This window comes from Ostrinia furnacalis, unplaced genomic scaffold, assembly GCF_004193835.3.
Source record: "Ostrinia furnacalis isolate ACB-3 unplaced genomic scaffold, ASM419383v2 OfSCF4779, whole genome shotgun sequence".
Classification (NCBI taxonomy): Eukaryota; Metazoa; Arthropoda; class Insecta; order Lepidoptera; family Crambidae; genus Ostrinia; species Ostrinia furnacalis.
Window position 1 is genome coordinate 139849 of NW_021135018.1, and position 24874 is coordinate 164722.

The 24874-nt window shown below is 36.7% G+C and overlaps 1 protein-coding gene across 3 annotated transcripts in view; it reads left to right on the forward strand.

Moving 5' to 3' along the window:
• Window positions 1-24874, forward strand: part of LOC114359973 (apoptosis-stimulating of p53 protein 1) — a 53072-nt gene that overhangs the window by 23398 nt on the left and 4800 nt on the right. Inside the window, exons 4-5 of one of the 3 annotated variants that reach the window (XM_028314518.1) lie at window positions 8598-8633; window positions 24239-24380. In XM_028314518.1, the coding sequence (XP_028170319.1) occupies window positions 24245-24380 (136 nt within the window). In that variant the 5' untranslated portion in view covers window positions 8598-8633; window positions 24239-24244. The remainder of the gene's footprint in view (window positions 1-8597; window positions 8634-24238; window positions 24381-24874) is intronic. The other 2 variants (XM_028314519.1, XM_028314520.1) reach the window with 2 other exon arrangements.

Consider the following 24874-nt stretch of genomic DNA (forward strand, 5'->3'; position numbering starts at 1 on the left):
AATGTAAATAAAACAGCTCCCTCTCAATTGACACGATTTATTTTTATCACGTATGCTCGTATATAGTTAACAATTACGATATTATAATAACTACTGTAATAGTGCCAATCTCAAGGGATTCAGGGTCGTTAATTAGGTTCGGTTTGGTGAATATTATTGCCACTACAAATTTCTTAAAACTCAGCCTAAATATTAAAAGACTCTAATAGTTAAGATAACTGCACGATGTCAGGTCGGAAAGACTCCTACTTGAAGGATGGAAAAGTGGGTACCTTGGAAGCCATGCGGTTATAAGCCGTTACCCTGAACGTTCCTCTCTTCTTCCGGGGTCCAACGGGTCTCGCACACTTTTAGGCTCCAAGCAGCGTCCTCCACGGCCTCAAGCGCGCAGTGCCAGATGAAGCTCTTGTATCTCTTCGACAGGTAAGCGTTCAAACTCTTGCAGAGACAGAGGTTTGATGACAAGGAGGAAATGCGAAGAGATCAGCAGTTTAGAAAGGACAAATATTTGATACGAAATGAAGAGAAATTAAAATATATGAAATATCAACATGTAAAATATGAAATTTATGAAATATAAAATTTGAAATACGAAATTTGAAATTTAAACTTTGAAATTGTTTAAACTACAAAATATTGTGAAATCCCGCATCTGAAACGAAAAATACGAGTGTCAGAATCACAAGTGGAACGTGGCATTAGGTTATGAAAAAAACCGCAATGGGGAACAAATACTTACGAAGGCTGTTCACTAATTTGAGCTTCGCTCGCAGCCCTCAGCAACCCAATACCCTCATCCGAATATAATTTAGGGAATTTCTGAAAGAAACCATCACATAAAATACCACGTACTGGAATACGAAAAATATCAATCACGAAAAATAAATAAATTCTCCGACGGGAACTTACCTCATGTGTGATTATTTTAAATTATATTATGAAATTATCGTGGATGCATTCTGCAACACACGATTTAAAACACAGGGGATTACATCCCCGAAAATAATAAAATTGCGGTTGCGCACGATCGACAAATTCCTAAGTGATTTGACAGCTCCACTGACAGCCGCTCTGTCATAGACATCGCGATACGTTTCGTTTCGCCGTTTGAAAAAGTAAATACTAATAAAAACCATGAATCTCCTGAACACTGAAAATATTCTATTAAAAAATAGAATAATCAAAACAAAAACATTAGGAAATGTTTCAATAAAATATATTTGAATTGACCGAGCAAAAAGCGCCATCTATTGCAAATTAATTCAAAATCACGCCAATAGATGTCGCCAGTGGTATCCTAAATCCAAATATCGAGAAGAAATATCAATTTGTGAAAACAGCCAAAACTGCAACGCTACAATGGATCTCCTCGAACTCAGCCTGGACCTTCAACACGCCCAGTGCCCTCTAATATACCTCTAAAAGGCTGTATGGTGCTGAGCATTTGATCCTCACCAGTCAGAATCGTAGAAATTATGCTTTATGCAAAAACAAAGTGTTTTGCAGAATTTCGTGCCTAAATAATTGTACTAAGTGTGTAATTATTCAAGGTCCTAAATTAACCAAATAACATTATTTTACACTATTTGCTATAATTTTATGAAATTATAAACTAATTATATAATAAACACGACTTTTATTTGAAATACTTTATACTATAAAAATCTACATTCTGGTCTCATATATGCCCATGCGGTCGTTTTCGACCAACAGAACTTTTTCAAAAAATAACAAAGCACATGTTTATATTTTCACAACACTTCTTAGTTTTTTACCTTGGAAATATATTCATTTCAATATTTCAATCGCAATAATCGTTTAAAACAGAATACATAAAATAATATTTACATTTTTGTAAGACTGGGTGCACTAATTTCAACAACAAAAAAATCAGTGAAATTCAATTTCAAATTCGAAAAAAAGTGGCGGCGAATGATCTTAGTAACTGTTATATTTGATTAGGAAGTTCTTTCAACATTATATTTATAGCGCTAAAACAGAAAACAAACGTACAGTTTTTTTGTAATTGGCATCGCAAGAGAACATGTACTATTGGGTCGTTTTCGTGCCTCTGGGCATATATGGGTTAAAAAAATCTACGAACCATTTCGACAAAGTATCCAAACTTACAACTGATCTTTTTGGGCTGTGTCGTATGATCGTATCCAAAAATTAAAAAATACCTCTTTTAATTCCGGTCAGTAATCAATGAAGAGTAGTAATCAAATACAAGCACTCCTTATCATTATAGGTACTAATAAAGGACCAAGGGTTTTTTCCGCCGCGTTACATTGTAACAAAGTGGTGGTTACTACAGATTCCATTGCTGGATTAATCCATCAAGGTTTAAATACCGATTATTCTATATGTAGGTATGTATGTACAGTTGATAGCACAAGCTTATACATTTTTGTAGCAAAGTAACACCTGTTACAACTGGGTAAAATGATACAGTTATACATAATAGGAACCTACGTTAATGCTTTGTATGCTGTTATGTGTATAATAACTCATTTATTATAGGAAAAGAGACTTTACTGAACACTCTATGTTATTACCTAGTCAGTAAATTATTCCAAAATGTATTTTTTTTTACTTAAAGAGACCTGAGTTGACAAGCTTATGGTCATCAAGTGTCAATTGAATATTATGTAACCTTACGCTAAGTATCACAAACACCTTTAATATCAAGGAATTGAACCCTATCTAATTTTCTCCACACCTACGAAAATTTCTAGACATAATTCTAGGCTAAACAAACTGAACTTTGACTGAAACATAAACATCCTAAGTAAACACTCGAAAGGAAAGCTACAATAAAGCTCGATCGGGACTTTAAGCTCGCCTTTCAACTTAAATGTCACGATGCGTCGATTGTAAAGCTTTGTGCATATGTTACTGTAAAAGCTCGAATTGCAGTAAATCCTAAGATATTCCAGTAAAACCTAAGATCTACCAATTTCTAATGGTAAATGTCCCAAAAGGTTTGCGATTCGAACTCTTACCACCATTTCGTTGGTAATTCTTAGGATTTACATTAATGGCACGGTAAATGTTGAAAAACAAAACATGTCATAACGTGCTCAGCGCATCTCATCATCATCATCATCATCAGAAATTACTTCAATTGGAAAAAATCGGATCTATCTTAATAATGAAGTTGCCCTCTTTGTATTTCTAGTTGCTCACTTAGTAATGTAGTCGCACGGACAGAATTTTAATATCTAAAATGGATTAAACATAACCCACTTTTTGTAAGCTCGTTCTGCATTTGATTATATTAATCAATATTCGTCGTTAGTTAAGTTAATTTTTCGGTTACTCAAATTCATACCGCTCAAGTTATTAAAACAGTAAGTATGCCATCATCAGTCGCTAAGTTATTTTTTAGTCGATCGTGTTATAATTCCCCATAAAGAATTAGTCATTGTTTTACTCCTAAAACCAACATCTACCAGCTGGCAGAGGTAAAACCTAGCATATACTGAATTCGAATGGTAAAAGCTCGAAAAAATCGTCGTATTTTCAGAAATACTTACATTTACCAACTCACGTCGGTAAATCCTAAGACTTACACTTAAATCTTAAGATTAACCGTAGTTCGAGCTTTTACAGTAACACATACATCTTTATGTAGTTATAGGCCTAGCTAGGGTTGCCAGGCGTCCGGCTTTAGCCGGACATGTTTGGCTTTTTAGGGACTTGTCCGGCCAAATATTGCCTTGTCCGGCCTGTCCGGCTTTTGTTAGGCTTTTTATTTGGTTGCCGCGCCAGGCGAAAGTCGAGCCACAGAATCATAATTATGTAGCGCACGCATCAGGATGTCGGTTAGCAACCGATGATGATAGTAGGTACTCAGTCATGACCTGACACTAATTAAACCCCCCCCCCCCCGTCACATGTCCGGCTTTTAGGGTGTCCGGCCAAATGAAGCACGAAGTCCGGCTTTTGTGATTTTGGACCTGGCAACCCTAGGCCTAGCGCTTAACTGAGTCAGCGCCTGAGGTAAGGGAGCGGCACGGGAGGGTGGTTTTGAAACGTCAAAGGTCAGCGAGACTTCAGTACGGCTAGCACGAAAAACTTTCGAGTTCAAAACTACAACAGCGCCCTTGTGAACGTGTCGTAAAGTGAGCTTAGTATGAGATGTGGTTGCACGAAACTTATTTTGAGAATCAAAATTGTCACGTTATCGTTTAATTCTAAGATTGAGTATCGAATTCGCAAACGATTCGAAGACGAAAGTTGTTCATGCTAGAGGTACAGATCTCCGTCATATTTGTATGCTTTGTCACGTCATAATTATGTCAATGTCACCCCTCCCTTTTTGAACTTAGGTAAACCACTATTAACCACAATAAATAGTCTGGTAGTATTAATATTTCATAGATAGACTCATCAACTATTTGACAGGAAATAATGTTATAACAATTTATAAGTGCTAGACATATTTGTGCTTACTTTGAAAATCTATGTAAACATTACATAAAAAACTTACCTACACGTACGTAATATAAGTTGCTTTTATAAACGAAGCCACAAGGACTGATCGATGATGATTAAAACCTCGTTATTTCCCATGAAAACGTTAACAGCAACACAATTTCCTTAATTATTTGGTATTTGTCCGATTTCTTTTGTGTCCTTTCCAAACATTTAAATTGGTCTAATCAGTGTGCACTAACCCTAATGTTTATAGAGTAGTATACTTACGTAATGTTTTTTTAACAGCCTTATCGGTTGCCATGGTAACCAAGCATCAACAGTTCAACGGTGTTGAATACTAGACTTTACGGCTAGGGATTATGGTTTATTTTAAGTGGTATAGCAAACGAAATCCATTATTTTCGTGGACGATAATAATCGAGTAGAATTTTAAATGCAAGGACTTTTAGGGACGTGTGATTAGGATTGTTAACGATACCTATTGGGGTCTATTCTGATATGTTAAGAATTTTAGTTTTTTCTTTAGCTTAGGCGCAGACTACCTACTTTTAGTTAGCCGATAGTTGGATCGGGCTGTTAATCAGTATGGACAATAAGGACATGTATGAAAAAGCGCACATTACACCGATTTGATATCGGCCGATTCTTCATAGAAATAAGAAACTAAAAATCGGAGGTCTGCGCCTAGGCTTAGGGTTGACTGAAAAACAATATATGAATAAAAAATAATACCTACTTTAGGTAGATATTTTGAAGGAAATCATGGCCTTCTTGATGTAATGCTAATGAGAGTTCGACTTGGAGGGTCAGGGTTTCATTTCCAAGTGAGACACTATATCGGTCTCACAGTGCGCGTGGACGTAACACACGAACCAATCACAGAGCTCTGTTCAACGCTGTGCGTTTGATTTGCTGCTTCACTTAAGCAAGCATCGTTTGTGACTACGGGCGTAAGTGTAAATTAACTTTGTTCATACGTTCCCATTTAGGAGGCTTGAATCAACCTGAGAGTCTGTAAAGCCTTGTATTCATTAGGCAACATTTGTTGATAAACTGTTAATGACTAGTATGAAATAAGTTTACCATAAACACAGGTTTCTGAAACATGGCCGTCCACACTTGCTCTCCATTCATAGCGGGGAGCACGGCAACATGTATCATAAACAATGTTTCATCACCTATGTTTATGGACTGTTTATAAACTGTTTACAGAGATGATGAAACATTGTTTATGAACAGTTTATAAACAGTGTTTATCAACAAATGTTGCCTAATGAATACATGGCTTTTATGGTTCGTTAAAGAATAAAATTTATACTTTGGAGATTACTTTGGCAGTCGTAGTCACCTCTAAACAAAACGAGGCAAGCTGGGTACGGATAAATACCAACACTAGTTAGTATTTATCCGTACCTGTCTTACACAGAGTAATCACGTCGAAGCGATTTCGAATGAGGATCAGTACTGTTGTAGAAAATTCAATAAAAGTAGTATCTACGTTAATCTTTAAGACATAAGAAAGATATATCTTTTTGAATTATCCAAATCGGACCATTACTTACGAAGATATTAAGTAATAAACATAGGCCGTTTTTGCCGCTAAAAGTCAACGTACGCAAGGCCGCGTGACGTCATTATATCCGAATCGAGCGCAGCCGGCGTACTAATAGGATGGAAAATATTTTTTTCCGGCTAAACTATCAGTTTTAGAAAAAAACTTTTAATAACATTTATTCTTCAAAATAAAGTAACCTATCGACCAGTAATTTTTAAAAATAAAAATTGTGAAAAATAAGTATTGCTATGTCCAAAAACCACATTTTCATAGGATTCAATGCAATGCGGAGACGCGGTTGGGGTGAGTGTAACTTAATGATTGTTGGTATTGAACATAATAATCATCAAGTCATACCCAGTTTCTGGCATTTCTGGCATGGAGGGGGTTTCATACCCAGTCATGCCCAGCTTATGACCTGGGGAGAGGAGAGGGGCGGGGTAGTCATACCCAGCTTCTAGGCTAAGATTAAATAGATTTCCAGCACGGAGCGGCTGTCCTTTCCTGCAGCAGCTGGCCCGCCGCAGCTGGCGAATAGATAGGTAGGTGCGTAGGTTTAACTCAGAAAAACTAAATAACAGGTAGGTATTAACTTATTAAGTGTACATCGAAATGATTTTCATAGCAATGTCTTATTGTTAGAAGTTATACCTTATTGTTAGAAGTAAATAAATTAATACTTATACATTTTTATATTTTACTTGAAAGAAGATATGACTCTAACAACACTTATTATGTACACTTTATTTGAATAAATCGCCAAATATACCACCGCGGAGACCCCAATCGCATCTCTGCGTGCCATTGAATCGTATGAGCGTATGGATTTTTTGCGTTATTTTTCACAATTTCCATTTTTAAAAATTACCTATCGATAGCTTACTTTATTCTGATGAATAAATGTCATTACAAGTTTTTCTCTAAAACTGATAATTTGGCTAGAAAAAAATATTTTCTATCCACGCAGTACGCCGGCAGCGTTCGGATCGGATATAATGACGTCATCGTCCCCGCGCCGGGCGGTCAGTGAACTTTTTTAGTAATTTGGCCATAACTTCGTCAATTTTTGTCGTAGAACAAAAATTTTTGCACTGTGTATTATTTATTTTACGGTTTTCGACTATATTTTCACGTGATGATAAAGTATATACTATAACATTATTATTTTACTCATCTTCTTTACGAAGAAATGTTTTTACATTGAACTACACTCGGAAATATGTATCGTCTGCTTGCAATGGCAGCAAATACTAGTATGGGTGTGCACAGTGGCCAGTTGACAGGCCACCTTAAAAAAGAGCGCGAATTTTTGATTGCGTGCGACGTCCTTGAGCGCTGGCTCGTTTCTAGGCCAGCGTGCTTTATTGGCTATCGTTTATGATCATAAGGTTCGACATTGTTACAAAAATCATTGAATTATCGGCCGTAAAGTGACTGTCCAGTTTATTGGCCACTTTGTATGGGCCGTCCTATAAAGGGTTAAGGATTTCTTAGCCCTATAAATCTGCATTCACAGCTAAAAATCGAAATGATCCTCATTACAGCTGTCGCCCTTTTCTTTACCTAGGTTTTTTAGCCCTAAAAAAGAAACTAGTTTTGGACAGGCTTGCTTTGTCATCGCTGTATTCATTTGTCAAATGACGAGGGAGTGATTGGAATGGTTCATTAGGTTAAAAGGGTTCTGAAAGTCGATTGACGTGTGCTGTTATAGTTACATTGTGGTCTGTGAGTTTGAGGTAATCGATTGGTTTGCTTTCTAGGCAGTTGATCACTTATTAATGTGGGTACATAATATTTAGTTACTACGTCATCCAGTTATAAACTAAGCAAACCTTTTCCTAGCTTCGACTCGACTCTATCAAAACTAATTTATTGAGGCCCGTATTTACAAACATTACTATGAGGTCTCCCAGTACGCGTGGACGCACAGGGTGACACACGAACTAATCACAGAGCTCCATTTAACGCTGTGCGTTCGATTTGCTGATTCACAAGCAAGCATCGTTTGTGAATACGGCCGTGAGTCTTTCCAACTTTTAGAATGCAGAGGAAGCAAGCTAGTTCACAAGATATAAAATAAGGATTCTTTAACATCACATCCTTTGTTAAATCCAAATAGGTAGCCTTTGTTGTTCTCTATCCCTACACAAAAATTCATCAAATTCAGCTGTAAACCCTAAAAAATAGACAGAAAGGCAAGAATATTTTGCTTCCAATATGCGAAGGTATAGACACAATTAATCATGATTCCCACACCAACGTGTACCAATCAAATAAGTAGGTAGGTATCTAAATATATACGAGTATACTTTATAAACTTGCGGATAAATATGCATGAGACACTATCACCATAGATAATTAATGTTAAACGAGCTACACTAAACGATGTATTAATTTGTGTCTATAATTTGGTTAAACAGATTTTAATAGAATCAGATATGGTAGGTATGCTTGGACATGGTTTTTAGAACTGGAAACGTAACTTGCTTAAAGTACTTGGGTTGAATTCTAACTGATGTTTTTTTCTAGAGACGTTAAATGTATTTTTAGCTAAAAAAATTACCTACTTGTATTTTTAACACTATTTTCATTGTTTCAGAAGCGGTGAACCTGTACACAGCAGCTTACGTATGAGGTAAGTTAAAATTATTTTTGTATCTTAAGACATCATATATTTAATGTTAAAAGTCTAGTTAATTTTGACTCTATCTTATAATTTCTCTTTATAATCGACTTCAACAAAAGGAGTAGGTTCTCAATTCAGTTGGTATGTTTTTTAGCTCTAAAAAGGAAAATAATTGTGTTTTATGTTAATCATAACACCATATTTAAATAAAAATTTAAATACGGTAAAAATTTCAATAGAAGTTTTACTCAAAAGATAATTAAATTAACCATATTTCTGTTTACTTCCTATTTGTTATCAAAGTTTAGTTTAATATGTAGTTGTAATTGACTTTTAAATGGGCCTTATCAATTTCTGCTAACAAGCGCTTATAATTGCTGCCGCATTGAAATTTACTGGGTAAGCCTACGTGCGATACTGCGAAATAGTAGGTAGTCAATAATTTCTAGATATGATTTGAATTAAAGGTCGAAAACGTGGAGTCTAGGTGATTTACGCTTGGAACAATTTCAATTGAACTGATTCTTGACTTTCACTTTGCGTTGGAGAAATAGATAGAATTAAGTTATTTAAGTATTTATATGTCCACTCTCTTTTTAATCGACTTCAAAACGGAGGAAGTTCTCAATTTGATTGGTATTTTTTCGTAATCCAAACTGTGTATTCCATGTTTCGTAGGGCACGTTCCTTTCCTCGATGTGGTAATGTTATGTCAGATTCCTCAATATCTATGATGGTTACGACCCACATGATAGGGGAAATGACTTGAAGGGTACTTCTCATTTACACTCAAATTTGATGGTCACACAATAATAGTTCGTAAACGGTATAAGTTAGAACATTAACTTTGANACAAATAAAATTCGCCACGAAGGTGACGATGAGAACCGTGGCGATGAGAAGTACCCTGAAAGAAGGCAATAGAACAGACGCCAACTATACGATTTGACGAAGAAGGAACTAACTAACTCTCTGTCTGTTACGCTTTCACGCCTAAAATACTGAACCGATATTGATGAAACTTGGTATGTATAGAGATTTTATCCCAATTATTTTTCTGAAACAGGGACGCGCGCGATAAAGTTTTTCTGTGACAGACAAAATTTCAGACGAGCCAAGCCGCGGGCAAAGCTAGATCGGTATAAATAACTATCTTCAAATCCGCAACGAGTTTAAAAGAAGCAAGTAGAGGAAGTTCCAAGTATTATTGACTTCTTTCGATGCAAAATAACAAACAGTAAACCTAAAAGGTAACCGGTAAAGGTAGTGTTTTGATGAGCCGGAAATCTGGTCTAAATCATCAAAATTAGATCAGAAATCGTACGGTATAGTCGGATAAGCATCGGAAATTTGCGGTTAACCAGCGTCTTGCTGAAAAGGCCGCATTGTCCGCCATAATGCGACCACTTTGTTCAGATCTACCGTAAAAATTACGGAATGCAGATCCGCTAAGTTATGATACTGTCCAATAGGACTTGACACGAACAGATTAATATAATATTTGACACCATTCCCCAACATTTCGATGTCACAACTTTTTTAAAAAGACACTCCATTCTGTTCTTAAAATTTTAATAAAGTAATTTTTAATTACCTGTAAATTAAGATTTTTGGTTGCATTGTACCTAATTGAAAAAAGTAGTTTAATTCAGTTGACAAAATAGTGACATCACTTGCTTGTATTGCCATAAAAATCTATGGGAGAGTCTCGTTTTGACAGTTTTAAAAAGTACGTTAATTGATTGGTGGTGCAGTCAACACGTCTATTTCTGTGGGCTCGTTAACGTGATCGTAAAAGCGTAGTCTCGTAGTAGCTTTAGAATTAGTTTAGATAAGGTACGTATAAGGGAACGTTAGAGTAATACTTATGTAATGTATCATAAGAGAAAGCAAAACCGATAGAAGAACACAAGAATTCAAGAATAAAAAACAAAAGAAGAAGAGAAGAGAAGAAATGAGCACACAGTTCCTTGGCACTGGGAGAATTCACAGGAGTTGTGTAAATACCCGTGAATTTCCTGATGCCTCAGCTCTATGTGCTCAATACCACCAAGAAGAAGACAGAAGAAGCATTAACACAAGAAGAAATCAGAAAAAGGGATCCCACTAAAAACATTCTGTAAAAATCTAGCCAATTCTCGATGGATCTGGAAAAAGTAATGAAATCTAGACAAAGTCGTGCCAAGTCTATGGTTCCTTACTGCGATTTCTTTATTATTATAGTTAATGTTGTGTGACTTGGCCGTTGAAGGGTGACAAAACCAGGTGCTCCATGACACCATTGCACCAATCTGTCGCCAGAACCCATTGACGATGGAAAATTGCCACTTGGAAAACGTTGATTCAACAATAACCATTCAATTGTAGGTTCAGTAAAGCTGCGTATTTATAATACTTATGTATGATTATCTTAATAAAGATTGTTCAACGGCCAAGTCACACAACATTCACTATAATAATAAAGAAATCGCAGTAAGGAACCATAGACTTGGCACGACTTTGTCTAGATTTCATTACTTTTTCCAGATCCATCGAGACTTGGCTAGATTTTTACAGAATGTTTTTAGTGGGATTTCACTTCTTTTTGTAGAACGTGGCAAAATTATTTAACGTCGTCGTTTTATCGACATTTTTTTACGATATTAAACACAAATAAACTCAACGACCTTTAAAATGGACAACGAAACAGAATTGTTTTAATAACATAACCTTAGCGAACCTTACAATATAATAAACGAAATCAACGAAATGCAAATTACACAACATTCAACTTAATCGATGACTTTCTCTAGAAAGGAAACAAATCTGGACACCGCTTGCTAGTGCTAGCGCCATCTAGCGGTGAGCGATAGAGGCGAACACCACGGTGCCGGAGTAGTATTATGAATGTGGTGTTACTTCAGATCTTCGATTTTCCTAGTTTTTATAGTTTTCCCTTTATGTGGCTATTAAACCCTAACTCTGTACCAAATTTCAGCTCTCTGAGTTTATGGGAAGTACTAGTTCTATTTTGATGATCATCAGTGAGTGAGTGAGTGTCGTAAATGCGAAACTTTGCTTTCGCTTAACTTTGTAACTAAATGACCTACAGACTTGAAATTTTGGATTTTAAGTATGTGATTATAGCTTACTAGATGACGAAAATTTCTGCGTTCTGGTCTTATCCAGAGGTTCTCAAATAGGGGCCTGAAAATGCGGCGAAATGGTTCCAGTAAAGGATGGTACGGCAGTGTTTGCTTCGCGCTCGACTTGGCGGGGGCACTGCCGTGCCCCCAGATCACTAGTTCCTTCTTTTTCAGAAAATAAGAAAAAAAATTGAGTTACTTAGGCTGAGTTGCACCACCTAACTTTGACCGAAACTATAACGATAACCGGTGTTTTTTGTATGGAGTTTGACATATTTTTGACGTTTGTTAAAGTAAGATGATGCAACCCATCCTTAATCAATTTGCTAATTTGTTAAGATATTAAATCATCATCATTGTTTCAGCCACAGGACGACCGTTGCTGAATATAGGCCTCCCCCAATGATTTCCACATCGCCCCGTTGGTAGCGGCCTGCATCCAGCGCCTTCCTGCTACCTTTATGAGGTTGTCCAGGCTGCGTCTTCCAATATTTAATATTGTATACGAACGAGTTTATAGGTACTATGTATAATAAATCAGAAAGGTAAGCAGGAAGGCGCTGGACGCAGGCCGCTACCAACCGGACAACATGGAAAGCATTGGGGGAGGCCTATGTTCAGCAGTGGACGTCCTATGGCTGAGATGATGATGATGATGTATAAAAAAATAAGTCAAACTTACGTAATTTTGTAGCAGTAGTCATGTCAAAGGAGTTATTATAAGCCTTGAATCATATTTCTTAAAAAAATACATTAGAAGTTTTTTAGTTGCAGGCACGTCTAGTTCCTTATATTATGCTTAAGAAATCTTATTGCAATTTAAACCTTAAAGCTTGGGAATAAAAACGAATAGGAAGTGAATATCCAGTTGCTATTAATTTCACATCCATATGGATGGATAAAGCGTCCCATCTCATTGTCTTACAAGAAACGGATTATTCCTTCCTCATTATGTATGGTCTAAGTTGTAGTAGGAAATTACACCAGCCGGGCTAGGATGGCTGCCGTGATAAAAATATCGAGGATTTTAGATGAGACATGTATGGGCTTATCGCGAAAATTGATAAAATGGGTGATAAAAGCTTGTCGCGGCGCGCATCCTAGGCCTTCTGGTACCTACATCAGACTACTTGTTGTAAAATATTAACGACAAAAGATGCTATAGGTATTAGACTAGTTTGATGTGATGGCGTACGTACTAACAATTTTACTTATGTCAATATTAGAAATAAATACAATCAAGGTGTCTGTTTGCAAGCTTTTATGGGCTTTTTGGTAAAGGCGTTAGATATGCATGCACCGCGGCGTTCCGTCATCGCGCGAGTGTGGGTGTCGCGAGTATCCGGGAAAAATACTTCCTAGACCAACCTAAGATGTTTTTATAGTAGGTACCTAAAGTACCGTAGCCAAATGGCAAAAACGGAACCCTTATAGGTTCGTCATGTCTGTCTGTCTGTCTGTCTGTAGCTAGCTAGAGAATATTCCACTTTTAATCTCAGGGTACAACCTCATAAATTTTGCACATAAAAATAATCCGGATTTGAAAACTCATTATAAAAGACAAAAAAGGCATAAGACTCAGTTGATTTGAGGGAAAATAATAAGTTACGTTTTGTCTTGCTTTTGTTAAATATTAGTTTGATAGTTCATTCGAAAATACAATTTAGGTTATCTATATCTGTGAGGTTCACTCTACCCCATTCTCCTTTTCTGTGCAAAATTTCATAATGAATAGCTGTCATAAAATAGGACTACTCGTATCCTGCAGTAGAGATTCAATGACTTGTTGATGATGATACTTTTTTGGACCAAACTAAACTTTCCAGGGTCCATTGACAGTTTCAACTTTCCCCCGGAACAAAGTTGACTTCTCTGGATGGATTTTTAATGGCGGTCAAGCTGTAGATGCTAGCTACACAAGAGTTGCAGCGGTGGGAATATTCCCGTTTCCCGCTACCGCTCATGATTTAACCCTCAAAGCATTAGAGGGACAGTTATCTACTTACTTTGTGGTATTGTTACCAGATTTACTGTTTATAATGATCGGGCGCTGTAATCAATAGCTTCTACTAACGGATATTTATGCTATTAAAGGTCGGGGAGGTTGATTTTATGTACCTAACTTGTGTAATAAAAGCTTTTAGTGTTTTGGGAAGAATTTATTTTGTGTAGCAAAAAAATAATTGTTTGAAAATTTAAAGTTGAAGTTTCGTTTTAGAATGTTTCTATCGTTTGGGATCTTAAGCTCTTTGATGTACTACGCTCCTAGCTAGATTTAAAATCTCCATAATGTGTCCTACAAAGTATGGAATTAAATTTCGTTCAGTTTTAGGTTAACTAAAAGTTATTAGACTTGTAAGTATCATGTTCAAGAACTAAAAAGGTTTCTTTTTATGAATTACCCAAAACTCTACATTCGAGAAAATTTTGTATAGATAGGAAGATACTAACATAGTCTACGTAGTACCTACTCGTACCTACATAATAAAATATTATTTCAGTCTATCAAAGAAAGAAAATATTAGACTTAGGAAAATGTAGTTCTTACCTTTGAAGCTTTTTTACTACTTACTCGTATAGGTACTATAGTATCATTTACGTGACCAAATATTGTAATGTCTACTCTGTACCTTTCATAACAAGGTTCTCAAAAAAGTGCGCAAACGCACTAACCACCGTTAATTCTCCACGGAACCGAATCTGCGAACAAAAAGTTTGTTGCCAACAATCTCCGCATTATACTTAGGGCTTTATCTCCGCTAACGACGGCTCCCATTATTGTTGACGTCTCCCATCCGTCTAGGAGACCACAAAAAGGTTTTTAGAGATTCGTGGGGTGTGAGAATACGGGACCCTTCCAGGTGGTGATACCAAAAAAAGCTTTTTTAAGCTTTGGGTCAAAGAAGCAAAGTTCATAGATATAGTAAAATCATAAAAATAAAAAAACCGTTGCGATTTAAGCAGCCATTTTGGATTTTTTTTAAGTAATAAATACAGTAAAGATTGTAATATGCTCCTGAGTATTATGACCTCATACTGTGCAGAGATAAATATTTTTTCTTCCTTTCTTTATTTAAAAGTACCTAGAATGTTATTAGAAAAATAACTTACTTAAAATTACTAAGACCTGTAAAACTGCAGGTTAGGAAAATTACACAATCTATTAGAAATCAAGTGCCTAACGCAAAGAAAATGTACAGAACCATCAGCACGCACACTTGTATAGTTTTTATAGAAGACTAGCTGATAATTTACTAACGAGATTTCTAGGAACTTTGTGGGAGATTATCGCATAGTTGCAAGCGTTTGTAAGGTGATAGGTGATACAATACGAAATCACTATAAAACCACTACAAATTATACCAAAAATATTCCGTTATTCGTTGGAAAAGTGACTAGTATCGCTTTTAGTTACCAAAAATGTGTGTAAAAGGCCGAGTTTTTTGATCCGCGCTCAAAATAACCAATTGTAAAATTTTATGACTAGTGGTTAAATAAGTATCAGCAAAATGACGTTTTACGAATAAGTTTTTCGGATGATGGTAATTTTTTTAACAATAAAAAAAATAAGAAAATATTTTATCTTTCTTATTAGTTTACACTTTGTTAATATTTAAGTATCCATTGGTAACAAACTTGGACAATTGGTTATTTTAACTACGGTTCAGAGAACTGGGCCTTGCCTTGCTAGATTGAACACGTTCCTTTTCCTTTAAAGTCTCAGATTATCCCCAAAAGAACCAAAACTATCCAGTAAAATTACCACCAGTTCCAGGAATGGAATAATGGAGGTAGTTTGGCTCGTGCCATTAATATTTTGTAGCGGCAACATTCGAGGAAAAGTTACTTAGTTATTAGCGGAAACGATTATGTTATGGATTTACCGAAGTTAGACTTTCTATTGATTTCTCAAGTTGTTACCGAATTTTCTGAAAGTATTTTGTTGTCTAACATGGGAAATCTGTCTTTTCAATTTGAATCATCAAACTAAAATGAAATTGGTTTAATCTACAATTCACTAAACGACACTTAAAACACTTGAAAATAATCGTTGATAAAATGACAAAGTTATTAAAAAACAATAACAACTAAAATGATTAAAAACCGTAATTGAAGGTCGAAAAAATACTGAAACTAATTATGGTCTCATGGTTCAATTATTTTGTAATAAGGAAAGATAGGTCTAAAACTAGACGACAATATATTTTTAAAGTCTAGTCTTGCAAATGGAAACAGCATCTCTATTGTTATTCGAGATTTTTATTATTAAAGATTCGCGTATTTTAAATCACATCACACTAATATTATAAAGGGCAAAGTTTGTGAGTGTGTATGTTTTTTACTTCTTCACGTGTAAACGGCTGGAGCGATTTTAACTAAATTTGGTATGAAGTTAGCTGACACCCTGAATTAACACATAGGCTACGTTTTACCACGGGTAACACCGCGGGGCACAGCTAGTCCAAGAATAAATCATACAATCTTGTATGTAAAGCAAGATCGCCATCACAATGCCTGTATCATTCGATAATATATCACTAGGTTATTGACAACTTTATCGAGCGCTCGCACTTATTCCATCAACGACTTACAAAAAGAAAGTTAAGTGCAAGTTGACTGTGCACAGTGGGTTCCGCACAAAAAATATCAGAGACATACATTTTACTCGAACTTTTTTGAACCTAAATATCCTGTGACCCGTCGCTATAAACGACATGTAGACAATTTTAGGATGCGATCCGACGTCCAGTGAAATAATAAGTCAATTTATAACTTCGGTAGGTACAATGCGACGCGTTTGAATACTGCTATTACTTTTTGCGCACCTTTACCCTAAATTACCAATTTAACATTAAGAATTCAAAAAACAGGACCACAATCTAAAAGTCTACATATTAAATGCCACCTACTGGGAGTTCTTTCACAAAAAGTTCGGCTTTCAATGCTATAAAAATATTATCATTACGGAACCCTAAAGATACTGGTCGAAACCAGTCAGATAATCGGTTTAATACGACGGATGCATCTGCGCATCTCATACGGCAGATTAAAAAACAATATCTCTTTGTTTACAAGCTTTGTAGTTTATTTTTTGATTTATTTGTGATACACACGGTTTTTAAGAACGGTGAGCAAAGCTCTTCGTTTAAGCCAAATGACGTCCACAACATGACTTGAAAATGGTGCAAGAAAAATAAGAAAAGACGAAGAGTGACGGGAAAAATCACGATAGGATGTAAAAATACCTTAATAATTTTTCGTAGCATCTTTCTTTTTACTCGATGCAAATTCTGATGATTTCAAAGGCAACTAACCGGAAGAATCACGTAGGATGTAAACAGGCCTGAAAAAAAAACCAAAAAAGTCTGAAAAAAAAAACCAAAAAAGTCTGAAAAAATCCAAGTTTTTTTTTTCTTTTTACTCGATGCTAGTTTTTCCGCTCGCCATCCAGTCCAGCAGTGTGTCGCAGGCAATTTCGCACGTCCTTGCGTGCTGGCGGCCCGCTCCTGTTATTACGCGCTGCCGATAATTTGCTCGCTTTAGTGATGTCTTTTTGCTTATCGATAGATTTTAATGCGTTCAAATTAGCCAGATGGCGGCGGTCATTGTTGCGTGCGTCTCGGGCAATGGGTGATTTGAACTGATGTTACACTGCTTACTTAAACACATGAGACTGGGTAATGATTAGTAAGGTACAGGTATAATGCTCTAAATTATGAATTGAGAAGCAAAAAAACTATCAATGTATACGTAGGTAACGTAGATGCCTATAATATTTTTTTGTATTCTTTAAAATGACATGAAGAAGTGTGATAAACTGTTCTTGCGTTTATTGGGAGTATAATAATTATCAAAGCATTTATGTACATTATGGTATTGATTAAATAAAATAATCCAAAGTTATTTTAAACAATTATGATTACGATTACGACCATACAACAGCCATGTCACATTATTATGACTAAGGTAATGTATAGGTACTGTAGAGTTTGGGCAGTTAGAAGCTTGGCTCTACATGAGATCTAACTTTTTCACAGTGCGGGTGAAGTCTCGCGCTTCAATTTATCATTCATACGGTTCGTTTTGGCACCATGTTACATGACAAATATTTTGGTGGGAACATTTTTTATCGATAAGACAAATAAAACATGCCTATGATATTCAAAGGTAGATAATGTCGGTAAATATCGATAATCGATAAATCATACGCCCATCTCTACAGCTACCGTAGAGCCTCAATCTGGCTGCAGGCGTCGCGCCGACACAGCTTTTAATTCGACCACGAACGGCTTCTGTTTGCATCATACACACCTACCTTCATAGGTAGGTAGAGATATTAAGAGTCTCTTACACGAATCTATCGCCCGTATTCACAAACATTACTATGAGGTCTCACAGTGCGCGTGGACGCACAGGGTGACATACGAACCCATCACAGAGCTCTATTCAACGCTGTGCATTCGATTTGCTGCTTCACTTAAGCAAGCATCGTTTGTGAATACGGGCGTAAGTCTCTTACACGAATCTATATCTGTCATAAAACTAATACATAAGCTGCCACTTCTTAATGAAAATTTTCCAGATATTGGAAGATTTCATTATTGGTCTTCTACCAAATATCATTCCACTGCCAGATCTTCTTACAAATGTAAGATACAAGATAGAAAACGGGACTACTCCCACCTCTCGTTCCTACCGCTGCAACTCCTGTGTAGTCAGGGTCTACAGCTTGACCGCCATTAACAACCCAACCAGTGAAGGTCAAGCTTGTCCCGGGGAAAAGTTAAACTGACCCGCAACAAAATAAATCAAGAGAACATAGGAGAAGTTAAGGTTCGACTTCCCTCCAGTAAATAATATTACTTCTATTTTGTAATCAAGTCTTTAGGCCTTGTCCAGGAGAGCAAATTTGCCGCGAATGTCTTCGCGCGTAGAATCATACGAGCTAGCTGCGAGATACTAGCAGCCAATACATTGCGTCTACAAGACAAGCGCGAGTTGAAAATTCGACTCGAAGTCTACGCACGAAGACATTCGCGGCGAATTCGCCCTCTTGGTCAAGGCCTAAACGAATCGCGGTATCGAAGTTCTAAGGTGCAGTAGCACGGGAATAACCAAACGACATGCACCAAGAATAACTTTTTCACGTAACACCAAAATAAATTAATATTTTAGAACAAAAAGACGGCTTTTTCATGCTCAAAGGCTAATAACTACTTTATATTCAGCGATGAAATGCTACCAGTATCAGAGCCTCTTGCTTTTGTTTTAAACCATTTGAAATGTTAATTGTTATTATGTATTCGTTACAAAAGAACAAGCCAGGTTATTATTTCTAACAAGAACTGCCTCTTTCTGACATGTATTTTTTGTGAAGACTATTCACTATGCTTTTATTAAAGCATGGTCTTATTTCGAAGGAGATAAGATTCATTGTGCCACGTTGAATGGCCTTCCCAACCCGTCTGGCCAGTGTGGGGAGTGTAGACCAAATCCTTCATTTGCCTCTGGTAAATTAGAGGGGGTCTGCTCCTACAGTGGAGACAAAATAAATGACCTGGTGATGATATGATGATGATGATCTACCAATTAGGTGTGTATGATGTCTATAGCTCTTGATGACTGAAACCAGTGATCATGAAATTCAATAAATAATTCGGTACCCAATATGAATAACATTGTAACATAAGTTACACGTTTGTAGCTTTCAACAGACAAGTCTAGTTCTTACGTCATAAAGTCTTATTTTACAATGTTATCAAATTCAAAAATTCAAATTCAAATCTTTATTGCGTACTAAGTGACAATTTTTGTAATGGTGGAAATTACATACACACATTGAGTTATAATGTACTACGTACTAGAGAAGACATGTCAACTAGACTGTTTCTGGCACGTAAATAGGTCCACGGACCGAAATTCAATTAGTATGTGCTCAGCGGTTGCTGTGACAACACGCTTGAGTGCAGTTTTGTTTTTTGAAATATGCCATCCTATAGACGAAAATACTGTTCAAATAACTCCAGATACATATTAAGTAAAAATCAAGGAATGACTTTTTACCATTAAGTTGTGCATTTATGCACTTTAAAACACTAATTTAATTTTAATTTGTTAATTACAAGGCGTCACCGCGGCGGCAGCCATTTTACGAAAATTTCAAAGAATAAAAATCGCAGACTTGACACTGACGCATAAATTAGTATACGAAAGGCAAATTCAAATTCAAATTCAAATCTTTATTGCGTACTAAGTGACAATTTTTGTAATGGTGGAAATTACATACACATGGGCTTAAGACTTAGTGACCTAGGAGGTATTGCAACAGAGTAGGTGGCTATATACATTCATTATACATAATATTATGAGAAGTAACATAATTGCATACTTCGATGCTAAAAAATAACAAATAAAGCAGATTACAAATTAAAGTATCTAGAGAGATTTTCGGTGGTCAGTTGTTAGATATTCGTTAATTGAGTAGAAACATTTAGGTATTAAATATTGTCTCAGAGCTTTAGAAAAGCGTTTAATGTTAGGTTCGGTTTTTATGTGTTCAGGAAGTTTGTTGTATATTTTCACTGACATGTAGTAGGGGCTGGTATTTAACATTTTAATTCTTGATTGAGGTAAGTCTGTATTGAATTATTCAACTAAGTAAACCATACCTACTAAAGTAGCACAAATGTAGAGTCCTTAAAAACTGAAGAAAAACCATTAATATGTAAGGCTGGGTTATGCACTATCTTATTTTAACTTTAACGTTCAAAAGTCTGCCAAATTCCATACAAATATCACCGGTTATGGTTATATGTAGTTACTGTTAAAGTTTGGTGCAACTCGGCCTAAGTTCTGCGGAGCCTACTGTGCAGCAAAATAAAATAACGAATGCTGTAAAAAGGGTATTCCTTACATTAAGAGCAAACCTGCGCGTGCGCGCAAACGTACAATTTGCTTAATAATGATCTATTAGACCGGCGGATGCACTCCTTCACTTTTTGCACAGATTCCGACAAGCTAAACGGTGCAAAATTAGAAAATAATACACACCTGCATCTTTACTACATCTACAAACATTACTTTAGTCAGTGTTTCTTAATCTGTGGTCTGCGGACCCCCATGGGACCCCCAGGGGTCCACGAGAATATGTTTGGGGGTCCGCAGCCTTAAAACTCATGAAAAACTCATTTTATTTTTGCTAGTAGTCTTTGAAAAACACTTTTACACGTCCCAGTATTAACAATACCACTGCTTCGGGACAATAAATGGGCCAGTGCTGAGAAGAAGCAGCGCAAGAAACTCAGTCACTATGGACCATTTAACAATCATAAATAAATCATAAATAATAAAGGCTGAGTTGGCTGCACCACCTAACTTTGACCGTAACTATAACGATAACCGGTGCTAGCCGATAAGGTTAAGAAACGCTGCTTTAGTCAATATCATTTTTACTTCGACGTCAAAAAGAATGAAAATAACTTCGAAGATTGTAGGCCTCCCGGTGTGTGTGCGTCCTGTAATGGCACCTGTTTTGATTTTTTTATGATTTGCCCTAAAATTAAGTTATTTAACAGCCAATAATGCTGCCTAGAGTGGCATTTATCTGTGTAAATAGTAGTTCGCTGGAATTTTTGCTCTGTAGCTCGCTGGAATTATTGCTCTGATTTGGTTTTAAAATACGAGTATGTTTTGCGTTTATGTTTGCTACGAAAATTGAATTCTTGTACTTACATTTAGGTAGGTAGATTGAATTAAAAAGTTTTTACGTAAAGATAAAGTACCAGGATTCGATAGCAGATACAAGCAAAGTTAGAAAGCTTAGATACGACATCAAGCTTAATAAAAGCTTAACTCACAGTACCTACGATATTTTGGGCTTTAAGTTACCCTTCAACAAGGTGAAGCGAATGCCTACTGTACCTATTCTATTACAGAATAAGTACTTACCTACTAATAGATACAAAAATATGGAAAAGGTCAAAGTAGAGATAATCGATTATTACTAATCGATACGTCTCTATACTTATTTTTACTCGCCTTATGGTAATGAGAAATACTTGTTTATGCTACCATATTTCTAAATGTATAGCTTAACTAAGCTCGTCGTAGTAGACTTATGGACTTGAGATGATACCATCTTTCTATGGTTCACTAACCACCGTACACTGAAACACAATAATAAGTAAGTATTAGGAAAGTTTTAGCAAGCTTTCCGAATCGAAAATCAGTTTTTAAACATACCATACCATTTTATTCACATGCTAACGCCATCAGCCAGACTTTGGGTGCGACCAAAATGCCAAGGGTGTAAAAACCAGGGGTGAAAAGGGAGAAAGAGGGGCAGAGGGTGAAACAGGGTGGTTAAAAGGAAACGCCTAATGGTAGCTAGTCACGAATTCGACACTTAAATTTACGTAGTATGTAAGTTAATATTATTCGTAAAATAAACTGTGGTTTTATTATTTTATAACGCAGGTTTTACGGCGGGCCTAGGCACGCTATTCGTAGATTTAGAGAGATGGCACTAATGAAAAACTTTATGGGTTCATAGCTAGTATTTATTACTGAAATAAGGCAAAATGCTAGAGCCTAGAATAGAAATATACGGAAAATACCTGTAGACGTACCTTCTTTTCTCATAATAAATAAGTATGAGCATGAAGAAATAATTTTATTTGTAGCAAAAACATTCAAAGTGGGAAACGTAATATTTTTTAGTAGGAATTATTTTACATTATTCTTGTTCTTCTGATAAATACTAACAGAGTTTGTTTCAGAGAATGACCAATGCTATTTATTGGTATTAACCTTTACTGCATTTTTGCAGTTTACAAACTGTAGTTGAATTTGCAAGCTAGCCAAATCTCAGCGCTATACAATCAATACCATACCATCCGCCAAAATGCAAGCATGCAACTGCATGACGCAACGTTATTCGGTATTTACCAGAAATTACCGGTAATAACCAGTTTTTCCCCACCCAGACGTGCCAGGCGAGGCTTGGCGCCGTGCAAACTTGCAATCGCAACCCCATCGCCAGACCTTCGTGCCGACGAACTTTTGCCAAGCGTTCTTATGTAAACGCGAATTGGGTTTAGCATGTAGAATGTACGAGTAAATACGGTTGCTTTGGAACGAAACAGCAATTAGAAGTTTGGTTTGATGATGATAAAGGTGGTTAGTTAAGTCTGGGCTAAACTGATTTGTGTAAGCACCTAGTAAGTTACACATGCGATAGGTAAATTATACCTAGATGGATGACGTATCACGATACGCACAAAAATCAGTTATACCAGAGTACCTTTATCATAGTATATTTAGCCTAAGAAGTAGATTGCCTACTTACTCGTTTTGAGATCGGTCTTATTATTGAAGTTCAACCATTGAGTCTTGAATCTATGCTTGAGATTGAATACGAGCTTTTACTAGACTGGAGTTACTACTAGCTGTTACTAGACGAGTTAGACTTCTGATGAATCAAGTATCAAGCGATATCATTATTAGTTCCAAGTTAAACTAAAAGTATCAAAATGAATGCATCGTATTACAAAATATCCAAAAGAACCCTATCCAGGCCCACCCTCGGGAACTTGGCAATTAACCTAAATGGGTCATCGATGCCCCCCCAAATGACGCGGCGCCATTTCAGGTGAATAGGTAACAACGGGTCAAGCGTGATCGTTCCTTAACAACAATAAAACATGAACTAGTTTTTTTTTCTTATGCAAGAGAAGGCAGGTATTTGACCGCAATCGCACCTGGTGTTAAGTGTGATGCAGTCTAGGATGGTACATCGTTCGTTCGTTTCAGCCGAAAGACGTCCACTGCTGGACAAAGGCCTCCACCAAGGATTTCCACAAAGACCGGTCCTGCGCCGCTCGCATCCAGGCACCTCCCGCGACCTTCACCAGATCGTCGGTCCACCTAGTGGGAGGCCTGTCCACGCTACGTCTTCCGGCTCGTGGTCGCCACACATACATACAGTACATAGTATCTGCATAGTTTGATGTATAAAAGGATAAAAGTCACTTGCCAAACTCTTTTTCAGCGCGCACTTAACACTTAATGGTTTGGTTGTCGACGATTTAGGTCTGCTGCTTAAAGACTGAAATAAACTCTGAAAAATTGCAGGTTCAAAACATTATCACATAAGTTCAATTTATGTCACTTCCTTACTTATTATAAAGGACTTTACTCAATGATTCTACTATCGTAAATAGGTCAATAGGTAGGTATAGATGTCACCCATGTAGAGTACCTAGGTTGATACATTGGTACTAGGTAGGTACTTAAAAATTTCGACAAGTTTTCCAGTGCCATACTTAGCTAGATTCGTTCATAGTTCGGAGCAGTCGTTCGGCAAGCAAAAGGTGGATTTAAGTCCCACCATGACCACTTGACCAGACCATAAATCTTCAAGCGAAAAAAAACCGTTTGCATACTTTCTTGATCCTGTTCAATTCTCATGAAACCTGTGTATTGTTGCAGGTGACAATGGAGCCGTCGTCTTCGGACTACAGCGACGAGGAGGTTGGCGTGGTTGCGCGCGGTCAGAAGCTGTGGGTGCGTGGCGTGCGCGCGCATACTACGTGCGCGGATATCGTGCGCGCGCTGCAAGATGCGCCTGAAGGTAACCACAGAATAATACCTAATAAGTATGGTAAAACTAACATCCCAAGCGGTCGCATAAATATGACGGCGTAACGATTGTCTCAATAGGCTAGTTGCCTAAAAAAATTTTTTTAGTCCGTAATGTTTAATATCAAAAAGTATTGGACACGTATATTTTTATTTGTCAATCTAACAAATAATTACATAGTTATGGTGCGTTGAAGTTGCGCACGACGTCACAACGTGCGGCATTTTTAAGCAAGCGTTGACGTCACAGGCCTCTTTTTATGAACTTTGGGGCGCTTTATCTCTTTAAATTTTCATTAGTTTGAAAAAGTGAAAAATACGTGTAGAGTATTTTTTGATAAGTTAACTGACGGACTAATTAAAACTCTTGCTTTTTGACCCAGGCAACATCCCCATTCCCGTGGCTTGAAGGGCTGCAACTAAGCTGGCGCAACGACCCAAAGTGACTTTTGGCCTTTGACATTAAATCTCTATTCGGTCTGTTCT